This window comes from Diadema setosum, chromosome 5 (assembly GCF_964275005.1).
Source record: "Diadema setosum chromosome 5, eeDiaSeto1, whole genome shotgun sequence".
Classification (NCBI taxonomy): Eukaryota; Metazoa; Echinodermata; class Echinoidea; order Diadematoida; family Diadematidae; genus Diadema; species Diadema setosum.
The window spans coordinates 13,858,425-13,871,024 of NC_092689.1; the positions used below are offsets into that span (position 1 = coordinate 13,858,425).

At 38.9% G+C, this 12,600-nt stretch overlaps 1 protein-coding gene across 1 annotated transcript; it reads left to right on the plus strand.

Annotated features, from left to right (window-relative positions):
- Positions 1 to 5,983: 5,983 nt before the first annotated feature.
- On the plus strand, positions 5,984 to 8,729 carry LOC140228535 (uncharacterized). Its single transcript, XM_072308767.1, has 3 exons — positions 5,984 to 6,239; positions 6,881 to 7,099; positions 7,630 to 8,729. The coding sequence occupies exons 1-3, from the start codon at positions 5,984 to 5,986 to the stop codon at positions 8,727 to 8,729; spliced, it is 1,575 nt and encodes a 524-aa protein (XP_072164868.1).
- Positions 8,730 to 12,600: the final 3,871 nt, after the last annotated feature.

The window sequence follows — 12,600 nt, forward strand, 5'->3', positions numbered from 1 at the left end:
TTGCCATGTGCTACGGCAGGTGTCATCGCTTGTACGACATGAAGTAGATAATTTGCTCTTGAATCAAATGAGTTAACTGGGTTGATGATTTTCTATATCGTTAAGAGGGGATAAAGCTAGGGACGTGTCGATGATAAAGAATAGATTTAAATGCATATAAGTGTCTATTTTCAGGCAAAGTTATAGAAAATGTTAGTTTATTTATGAGTATTGCCTATCATAAAAGGCTGCTGACCTCGTCAAACATCTACTGATGATAATGATATGGTCTCCTGTATTTTTATCACCCCTAGATTGGATTAATTTGTCTCTTGAACAGCAGGTACGCAAACTCTTGTTTGTTTGTTTGTTGTTTTTTTTTTTGTATTGTTTTGTTTTCTCAATTAGTAAATGGCACGAGCTCGTACTCATTCATTTTGTATACTTCAGAAAACAGTTTAATTTAAGTCAATCATTCACCTGTTTCCATCTATTTTCACTGTTCAAATACATGTATTACTAAATAATTTTGTTTAATTGTTTTTTTTTACATTTTTGTATGAAAAAGAAATGCAGAAATGAAATAAAATAGAATCAAAAGACTCGAGATGAACATCGCTCTAAAATGAGTTTTGAAAAATAGAAAGACAATATTAGAGGCTTACACACAAAAGACAAAAAAAAAATGATAATCGTTTATACGAGCTGTCTTAATATAAACGCACAGATTTGACTTACCTACTTGCTTTGCCTCATATGGCCGCCGTCAAAATCTCATGTCATTTTTCCATTTTCAATAATTGCTAAGCCCCTAATTTCAACGTTGATAAGTAGGACTATCATCAAGTACATCTGTGTTATATATCGTAGGCCCTATAAAAGATGGAATTATATTTATGAGTATATATCTATCTTCAAAAGGCGTCATACACGTCTACTCATACGGTCAAGAGTTAACTCAATTTGCTTCTTCAGTTATATATTGCTTCTATGCAAGTTATAACATCTATACAAAGATGTATCGGCAATAAGCACCATTTGCAGATGAAACAAAGCCTCAGCTCTAGTGCTTTAAAATAGTTCTAAGATGGGAGTTAAGCAAGGGATAGAAACAGCCAATGTAAAAATGTTAATCAGTGTAATCAATGTTAAGTATTGTGAAATGTACAAAATGTGAACAGTAGTTATAACAATCATAATGATAATAATATGAAATATTTATTTAGCGCTTAATACAATATATTTCGAAGCGCTTTATAATCATCAAAACAAACATATAAATCAGCTTAGAATACAAATAAAATAATAAAATTGTTTCTCGAATAAATCGTCTACAGTTATGGTTTATTGAAAAAACAGTGATATCTCCCTATATAATTATAGACTTTACTGCGAAATTTTTATATGGTAGGATGCATGTTTTGTAATACAACTGATCTGCACATAATTATTATGCATCAATTGTGATAACTCGAACATTTTTTTAATCACTGCTCCCAATGGTAAACACTCAGGCCTTCAAAGGCAGATTTTTATATGGAATGATTTAATGATTAGGGAAAATAAAGTTCGCAATTTTTTGCTCTTCTGGAGAGCTTTATGGAGCATTTCATTCTGAAAATGAATCAGATCCATAGCAAATTTTACTGTCATGTGTAGCAGATTTTGACTTTTACTGCCATTCTCCGCTACTGTTTCTGTTTTGCTTGTTGTTTGTTTTGTTTCTTTCGTTTAATTTTCTTTGTTTACATTTGTAATTAAGACTTTAAATGACCATGCCGATAATTGCAATCACTTTGCTTGTTCTCTACACTGTCATAAAATTATCTTTTCTCTCGTTCTCTTTCGTTTCTCCTGCCTATGTGCTTCAAAGCGCCGCAGTCTTTGGCCCAGGGAGAAGGCCTACTATAGTTCGTTGTTATAAATACATTCTGTATGTGTGTGTTGTATGTGTTCTTGATGTTGGTTTGTTTTGTTTGTTTTGTTTTGTTTTGTTTTGTTTTTGCTTATGTTTTTGCTTTGGGGAGTCTAGTTTCATCACTGCATCGCTACATGGCATCTCCATGTGTTTTCTCCATACCTTTCATCAATTTCATTCAGAGATCATGGAGCTACAGCTTCGTGCACAATATGTTCCCCCAATGTTCAACAAACCCCAGGGGCAGGGGATCAATACGCCACCTATTGTGGGCACTTTGCAGCTACAAGAACGGGTCAATAGGAAAAGCTGTTACCCCTTGCTGGTGGTACTCTTCACTCCGATATCCCTCGAGTTTGTGCATGCACAGTCAGTAGTCAAGGGTGAGGAATTTGCACGGTTTTTGTGCACATCGGTCAATTTACGTCGAAATGCACGGCCCCTGTTCTTTCGGCTGAGTATCGCGTTTACGTCGTTGTATTTGCATACAGCTCATCTCACGTTCGACTGGTGAAACAAAGACGTCCGACCTTTCGAATGAATGCTGAATCAGTCGTCGGCCTCGATGGAAATTAGGTGATAATTGCGAAGGACTATATAATGCGTGTCTCTCTACAAAGTGTTCGACGTAAGTTTTTATATGAAACTATATATGCTGTATGCTATACGACATCTATGTATCCTGTCGATTTGCGGTGTGTCTTTTGATGTACGTATATGAACCTGCACATGCTTGCAGTCACTTGATAAGAAGTACGGATTTATAACACACGAGTACGTGCGTTCTGCAATCTAACACGATCTCGTTGGTATTTGAGTAATATTACCGAGGCAAGAACTTGTGTAAAATCAAACCACCCATGCATCTATCATCTGCAACCCGGATTTCCTTGAAAACATTAATCTTTGTATCATCATGCGGGCTTTGCATAACCGTTCAGCAACGCTGCACATGTATAACATGTATAAATACTGTTCAAAAGGCCTTGGACAGATGCGGGAAATGAACTAAATGTATACCGCTAATCAGTGTAATTAGGATTCCCCATCACAGGATCAATGATCCAACCATTTTGAGGTAGATGGAACTGAACACAGATGCATGACATGACCGCGTTCCGTATCTCCATGGTATCCATATAAAAGTATGATATCCAAAATAATATCGCACGGTGATTTAGACTCTTGAATCATATTGACTGTGTATATTTTGCGCATTTACCGTTTTTGACGTCATGAATTAGGTATAATGGCGAATCCTTAATACACAGAGTACTGAAACACCAAATTCGTAATTTCTTCAGATATTTCCAGGGGTTTGATTTTTTTTCCTTTGGTTCGTTTGTTTGGTTGGTTGGCGGGGGGGGGGATGTTTCTTTGTGTTGTGTGTTTTTTGTTTTGTGGTTGGGTTTTTGTTTTTTGTTTTTTGTTTTTTCTGGGGGGGGGGGTCTGGGCCTGGGGGGATTGGGTGGTTCCATTATGCTTGTACCAACAAATATACATCAATACACATGATCTTAACCAAAAGACCGAGAAGCGATCTTGAATTTAACATGTCATATTTGGGGGGGGGGGGGGGTTGAGATCTGGGCCGGGGGGATTGGGGTGGTTCCATATACCAACAAATATACATCTATACACATGATCTTAGCCGAAAGGCCGAGAAGCGATCTTGAATTTAACATGTCATACATTCCTTGCCCTTTGAACAAATTCTTTATCTCGTTGTCTACATGTATTCTTGCGAAACATTGACGAATGCGAAACATTGACGAATGCGAATGCATGCATCGAAATAGATAAAAGAAAAAGAGAAGACAGCTGAAAGTCTTCCCATGTCATTGTGCTTTAAGTTGCATCTTGAAAGTATTTATTGTAAAGGGTATTTTGTGTGGTATGTATTACAAAATACAATTGAGAGCAATGTCAGCCACTTTGCTCATCACTTTGCTCCAGGATGGGTACAAAGTTTGATGTAAGTGTACTATACATAAATGTGATAGAAACGCCATAAAATAATGTGCCTCTGTTATAAAAAAAAATAAATAAAAAGTGCGCCAATCAAAGCACCACTTCATATACTCGTAATTACACTGAGGTCCCGGTAGAATAACAGGACAGTTTAAATACAGAAAACATGCACTAAGTGTATAGTACATGTGGATGCTTTCGTATCACGAATCAGAGTGGAAGGGATAATAAGTTTTTTTTTTTTTTTCTTTTGAACTTTTTATTGATCAGATAATTGACATGTCCATCAAAACAACACTTATGAATTTATACAGTAGGATCAACATGCAACTGCAACACTTTATTAGTCAACAAAGCGTGACACTTTTACTCCTCAATCTTGAGAAATCCATGTTCCTCAAGAATATGCACGCAATGAGAGGTTGATGTCGATATAGGAAGGTCCCCTTTCATTGCTGCCTCAAGAACGTCTTGGGAAAATGGGGTCATGTGTTTATCACTATTATATTTTATTTCATTCTCTTTTTTTTTTTTTTGGAGAAACGATGTATTTATGATATAAAAGCAATTAACCTTCTGAACTAAATTATACTAAGCACTGTGTTCAGTCAGGAAGCGATTAAAGGATCCCTCCCTAACATTCAAAACCGCTCGAGACTGATAACATGGATGAAGAATGTCGTTCTGCAATCCAACATAGATGTTGTCTCGTGATAGTCTCTTGGGATACGTATGCCGATGATGAGGGCGTTTGACATTCTCTTGGAATTAAATGGCTATGATAATGGCGGAGGTGAATACATGAAGTGCATGGAGAAAGCAATGTCATGTTATTGATCCATGATCGCTCTTAATGTCGTCCCTCCCAAAAGATGTGTTGTCTTGCAAAATCGAAACATGAATCGATGCTATCGACTGGTTCGCCAGCGAACTGTGGTATTCAATGTGAAGTTGGCGACTGGACATTGGCGAGGTTGCTAAGCAATACGAAGTCGCCTACGCGAGTCAGCTGTTACAAAACGTTGAGAAACAAAGTTTGATCAGACGATTCACATGAGATTCTATCAAAATGTCCCATGTGTGTTTCCTAAACGTCTTGAAGTTTGCTTGCTGTTTGATGTTGTGATCACGCTAATCATTATGGGTGATAGAATATTGATGGAGTTCATCAGTCAATGAATGTGTGTATTTTTCTTTGCAATAATCTTGCAATTTGCTATCACTATAGTTCAAAACACCAGTATAGTGCAGTCATCAAAGATGCCACTCAATGGCAGTTGAGTGTATAATGGGAACTTCTTCGTCTGAATCAGTGCACGTTATCTGGCGATATGTACATTCAAATCTAAAATTGGATTACGAGACTATTTGTAAACTCTGTGTTGTGTATCAAAGTATGAGAAGAGAAAATGTTTGAAACATATCTTCTGTCATGAATATAGGTATAACGACAGACAGACAAGTAGATAGATAGATAGACAGATAGATAGATAGATAGATAGACAGACAGATAGACAGACAGACAGACAGACAGATAGATAGATAGATAGATAGATAGATAGCTACATCTTTGTAATGTTCTATACCGTGGCTGCAATATGTATTTGTTGTATAATTCTGCAACCTCAATTTTATTATGAATGAAGAAGTATGTATTTCATTTTTATCAGTATTTGTCAGTATAAAGATGGTAACTACAGATTCGAAGCACTGATCTTTGCACACCCCTGGGTAGAAATTTGAAGGGGGCTTAAAACAAAGATATTGTTGGAGCTATATCCATATGAGGTTAATTGTTCGAGTGGCACTTCTTTGTTTAACACCGAAGAACTTATCTTATCATGTCGTTGGCATAATGGACGTAATTATTTTATGATCATAACAACACAGAACCTACAAAGAAAACCAATCACATACGAACATACATGCAATAGACAATAATTTCAAGGGCATTAGTCATGACAGTCACAATAGATATCTAACAGTAAACATAATCTGGAACATTGACGGTTTTCCCCCTTTGTTTCTATCTATCATTTCTAGGAGATTATCTGTAGTCATGCACCACGAACGGCCAACTCATTTTTGACGTGAGAGGCGCGGCTTTCCATCGTCATGCCGCAGATACGATACTTCCACCAGGGCCGATACTATCGACCGGCCCGACCGATGCCTCTACTGCCGCCCCTGTCTCTTGTGCCCGCTGTTGACCCGTCGAAGCACGCTCAACTCCGGCTTGGTTGCCATGACGACGAGACTGTGGCGAGAAAGTGGAAGACCAAGAGGGACAAGGAATTTCGGTGGATGGTTCGATATATCGGGGAAAATCTGACGATTGATAACGTGGCCGATATTCGATTCCTTTGCAGAGGTAGGAGACTGTGAGAAATGGTATTATGATCTAATCATAAAATTCCTATTTTATTCAAGAGGTTACGGGTATACTCATTTCCATCTCAAAATATTAATCTTGTTCGAAGTCTGCTGTGGGCTTGCCAAACCTATCTTTGAATAGCGCTTTCGAGTGGATTTCAGCTACCTATTCACAATTCACGCACGTTTCATTAAAAAAAAACAAGCAAGGAGATTTCTTCAATCACTCGAAGGTGTGTCATGTTTATCAACTCCTTGTGGTAATATTTTTATAATGTATTCGCCTTCCTTAACTACAGCTGATGCACGCAAAAACAACTCCAGTTTTAGATGAAAAATATAAGGAGAAGCAACTGTAATTGATATCTCGTCGATAGGCAAGAAAAGCACAACACATCCTACATCATGCTACAGGTGTCTGCATATTGATTATGCTGACAAAGGAATTGTGCCACTCCCTTTTCTAACTAACAATGCGAAGAGTTATAGCGCACACCGTGTAAATTTACCTGGTACACGTAAATCATCTCAGAAGCAGAAAGTCACATCTGCGGAAGGTAAATTAAAAGTGCATTTCCTATTTCCCTTTCTCATGCGTTTACTCTTTTTGCTCCGGAAAAATGTTTCACTCCTGTGCAGATCATGTCCACCCGCCGGATCTCCTCCGTCAGAGTCTGAAGGGACCCCGTCTGATGGGCATCCTGGAAGGACAGCGACTCGTGGCCGAAAACAGCCTCTTCTTTCTCCAGACGCTTCTCTTCTATATCGCACGACCCGACCTCTACGAACTCGTACTCGAATTCCGCAACAAGCGGCAAGACGACCACCGGAAAATGGGTGTCGAAATCTTTTACGAAAGTGAGTACAGTGTACTACACTACAGTACATCGGGTGGGAAATCACTGTAGAATATTAGCACCTTTGAACAGACGTCAACAGTAATTTAAATCGCACACTGATTAATCAAATTAGAAGACAGATATTTGACCACCATTTGTCACCGAGGTGACGGTTCAGCTATTACCACATTGATTGATTCTGACAGTGATATTTAGGTCATTGTGAATTAACCCGTAGGAATCCGTTTGGTTGTAAATTCAACAACAGAGTATCTGGAGACATATACAGAAAAGTCATTTTCGACACTATTAGTTTCTTTCTCATCTTTACTTACAGGGTGAAGAAGTAAGTACAATTATGCATATACTTTCCCACATTTCATGAAATAAGAAAGGATTTGAGATTCAACAAAATTTTCAGTGTAACAATGTATCAGAGTGAGAGGGAAATTAAAAAAAAAAAGGAATAAAGAAAGTAGTAAGAAAATTCTTGAGTGAGTCAAAAACAACGTGATGTAACACACTCTCCGTTACTTATTCCCCTGACAGCAAAACCACCCAACGAGCGAGGTTTAGCCCTCAGTAAGGATCTCCGGGCATTTCGGAAGAAACTAAAACCTCGATCACGATTCAATACCGTCGATATTCAGGCGATGATGAAGCGGTTGGCAGAGCTCAAATCGCGGATGCAGTCCCAGCTACCCAAACCACTCGACCCGGCGTACGCAACCGCCTATCTGTCCACCGCGACGTCCAGCAATACCGGCGACAGCGATTGGGAGGATGTCGATTCGGATGACGATGACGAAAGCCGCGTCGGCGAGAGTTTGACCAGCCGGCTGGGAGTGAAATCGCTAAAGAGCATCCCTGAGAGCCGGAGACGAGCCCGTGACAAGAGTGCAATAAAGAGGAGAGCAGGCAGTACTCGTGCAACGGGGAGAAGAGGCGATGGTGGACGTCTCCCGGAAATTAGGAAGAAAGCTCTTCATGTCAAAGTGAAGACGGGACGACCAGACGAAAGCGACTATGAAACCGATGGGAACGACGACGATGGGGAGGTAAAACTTGACGCCAGCCTGAATAAATCGCGTGCCAGCATCAGCAGTGGTGGGAGTGCCGTCAGCGGGGTTAGCGGAATGTCCAAACCTACAAAGACTCACACGCACAGGTCAACAGAGTTTGGAGACTTGCACGTCAAAGGTCAGCAAACTTACAGCGACGACGACGTCATCGCGTGCGTCCGCGATTTCAATAAAATGAAAAGTGAACAAAGCAGCCAGAAAAGTACGAAAAGCAATGAGGACGATGTAGCCGTGGACACGGCGAGCGAAGGTGCTCCCAAAGAAAAAGAGATTCCTCGAAAGATCAAACTGTTGCGTCAGAGATTTAGGAAGACATCCCCCGAAAAGGGGATCAGAAGGAACGTCCCGAGAAAGAAAAAGACGAAGTCTTCGACGACTCTGCCGAAACTACAGCACGTGAAGGATCCCAGCAGCCTAGAGCGGCTGAAGACCACTAGGAATGTTCCTGTGCACAACCCCCAGCAACTGAACTTTCTTCCCGATATCTATGACAAATACGCGCGGAGGTCCGTGTCGACTACGACGTCATCGAAGACATCTACCAGTAGAAAGAGCTTAAAGAGATAGCGTAACATTATCTCACACTCTCCGATCCATCGATTTAGCGTCGAGTTCGACATGACCCGACTAGAAGCAGTGACACCGTGATTCGGGTATAAGTACCGGTAATACAGACCGACTTCGTATACTGATGAGAAATTGCAATAATATTGTCACTTCACAACACATCATGCAGTAGACAGTGACATTCATCGGGTATCTTTTCAGGTTTCATTCATTCATTCATTCATTCATCCATTTTTTTTTCCATTTCCAACAAACGCATATAGATGTTTTACAGAATGTTCGGCGGCATTAGATTTCATTTCAAACTACTTTGTACTAATGTTCTGTGGAACGTCGGTACAATGCTGTATCATGGTACGATAATATTTATATATTTCCAGAAGTGTGCTTATTGGAATGCAAATGCTGTTGCGAATGATTAATGCTATATAGAACTTTATAGAATTCATGTTGTCGTAATTGCAAAATTACAGCAGAAAGAAAAGGCCCGAGCGTATTTCATCCTATACCAAAATCAAGAAAGTTTAGATTGTAAATTTTGTGAAAAACGTAATTGGATGCGATCGCGTGAAATTTCTTCAGAGAATTCTTCTTATTTGAGCTTGTATTTAAAAAGAAGTGTAACGGTTTAATTGAGCCGTAAATTAACTTGTGTTAAAATCAAACCATCGTGGAAAATACGCGTAATATTCTATCTCCAGTGGTTCCGTGCAATAGCAAGACTCGGTTCAAACTTGTGTATTTTCTGTGGATTTAGGGGTAATCCACATAATATGGACTGCTGCATAACCTGTTTTATATACATTTGTATTTGTATAATTATCGATTAAAATAAAATGAAATTTTAATTGGTCGATATCCTGCCAGTCAGTTCACCCAAATTGTTTTCTACACTGCCACGTTAGACTTTTGCTTTGCAATTTTATCCGACAAGTGTATAATTCATGTACAATGTAGTACAGAATTGATATACTTTGCCTTCTCTGTAATTATAGAGCGTGCATATGCTTTATATTTGGAATAAAATTCAATGAAATTTAACTTGGTCCGCCGTCGTGCTATAAGTCAATTCACTGATTGTTATAACAATTGTGAACAAAGTGTATCTACTTCCTTTTCAATATACATGTACGTATTTTTATGTACAGACGTGTATTACGAACGCATCCGACAAACATAGTGTAAGTGATATCTTCCCGGGGACGAGGGTTACCTCTTGCGCTATTACCATTGTAAAAGGCAAGCGTTGAAGTTTCTTCACAATAGTACTGTATACAATGTAACTCTGCGAGCCAAAAGCAGATTGTTTAGTTGAATGTATGGAGCAGCAGCTTTGGGCGTATATGGGGCTGGAGACAATGGTAGTGTTATGCCCTCAATTTTAGCCAATCAGAATAGAGGATTTACCAAATGTGGTACAGTACTGTATAGTGAATAGAGTGCTATCCTCAATTTCTCTTGGGTTCGGCCTTTTGTCCAATCATGGACCTGTTGTTATAGGTCCATGGTCCAATGTAGGTTTTCAAAATCAGAGTCGCTTCAATCGCTCTAATCCGGATAGTCAATACAGTACAAGGGAACTCACAAAGCAACAGCCAGCAGAGTCCAATCGTGTAGTGTTCACGTACCAAATCAATACACCAGGGAGGTGGAAAGAGAACATTGCGATTTGAATTTTGGCTATTAAAGGCTCATATCCTGAGAATAACGCAACAGAAGTGTATACGATAAGGTCTCACACTAGGCTCTGTAAGATTATACACTATGTATCTGTAGTATTAAATTAACTTGAACACCCTACTTGTCAAATTGTGTTTACCATCAGTACTTGGCACTCTTCAATTCAAACAAAGCTGTGATGTGATATCATTTCGTAGGGAAATCGACACCACATAAAATATGCACATGCTTATTGTTATTACTGTTTTATAATACCTCTTGACATTGCATTTGTTAATGTTTATCCAACTTTGGAAGAACATGTATAAGCAATAATACAGTATAGGCCTATTGACTCAAAGTGCGCGGCAGTGTACAATAAGCATGGATAATACATGGAAAACAGAAGATCAGAGACAGACACAGACAGACAGACCATTGATAGACAGGCAGGAAAGGAAAGAGGAGAGTGATCTGTTACATACATAGAAAATGTTGTATAGAGAATTTTTTTACCATCACCCGTTGCATACAATGTGTAAACATGGGTGTCCACAGTGAATGCACATCTGTTTATCAAGCAATAAAATTTTATGATTTTCACCTTTACACATACGGACACAGTGTTGATTCTTAATGCGTATCATTTTCGTGTCTATGAAATGGCAATCTCGTGACATTTTGAGTTTTATCGCTCCGCGCCATTTTTATAGCATCAAGCATACATAGCAAATTACCGGTCTGAAGTTACCATGGCTATAGCTCCTGGTACCCATGGAGCAGGTAAACTATGGAGCACAATGTATAGGGCCTACATGATAGAAAAGCATGTAGGTCTATTGAGTTACATATACATGACATATAGGTCAAGCCAGTCAACGAATTGCGGCAGGCGATGGGAGAGATTGTGTGTGTACATGTAGTCTGAATTAGACAAGAATCTGTCTGTTATAGGCAGAGTTTTTATCATTCTTTTTTAACTTTTACGGCCATTATCCATATATGGATTCCGTGAAGCCAGACAAGCTCCGAGCGGAACATATCCCCGAGTCCCGACGACAAGATTGAGACCGATCTTTCGGTCGAAGTCTGAATGTACATTACATGTACATTGTACTTTGATGTACAGGCCCGTAGCCAGGGGGGGTGCGTCGGGTGCGTACGCACCCCCCCCCCCCCAAATTCTGAAAGGTCCACTTTTTCATAATAACGGTTTTTAGCAATTCTCAAGATAACAATCCAAATAAATATAAAGACACATTATTATGCTACGTAAATGTGGAAGAGTACGTTTAACAATGTTAAAAATAATTGTACGAAACCCTTTTGTTGTATGAACCATCGGATCGTCCCCATGCACACAAACACAAAATTTAATGTTATGTATCAATTTGTGCGAGCTATTATTATATTGGCACTGCATGCCATGGCCCTTGGCGCGTGTGACCGGTGTTTTTTTTTCCACTGGCCGCCCGAGTACGTGCGATTCGTGGATGACATTGAGGTTGACACTTGCATTTTTTCACAGGAACAGAGGTAAGTGGATGAAAATCTAATAGCCTCAAGTTTACGTATAATGTTTTTATTATGATAAGAATTAAAGAAATTTCCTCGAAATTATAACTATAATCGAAAACCTGAGACATTTTATATCTACGTCTCACAAAGATATAGTACATGTATATAAGTACATGTTGGCATGATAATGCCTGGGGATAGATTATTATGTCAACTATTTTCCATTATGAATGCATGCTCCAATCAAATTGTGAAAAGGTGGTCATGAATTAGCATTTCTTACGAACGATCAGGAGAGACAAAATGAGTCGGATTGGATTACAATTCTCACAGCTTTGTAAAAGTCTGAGTCAACAGTATCACACAGTACTTCAAGACGTATTATAGTACAAACGATTTCTTGAGCCTGCACCGTTTCAGGCTCTGTTCTAGATACAGCGGTAGAAACTCATTCTTTTCTTTCTTTTTTATTTTATCATTATTTACTAATCTCTTTTCTAACTTAGAGGTAGCGGATTTCTTTGCAGGCCAAATTCGGAAATGTAGTGTTGATTATTACTTATACATTTTCTCATGTTGTGACAGTTCTATTGGTTCTCATTTTAAAGTGAGCCAAAACCTAAAAAAATTTTCACTTATAATTTCCAAAGAGTATTATGCAGGCACGCAAACTCATTTTAGTTGTATTTCATTT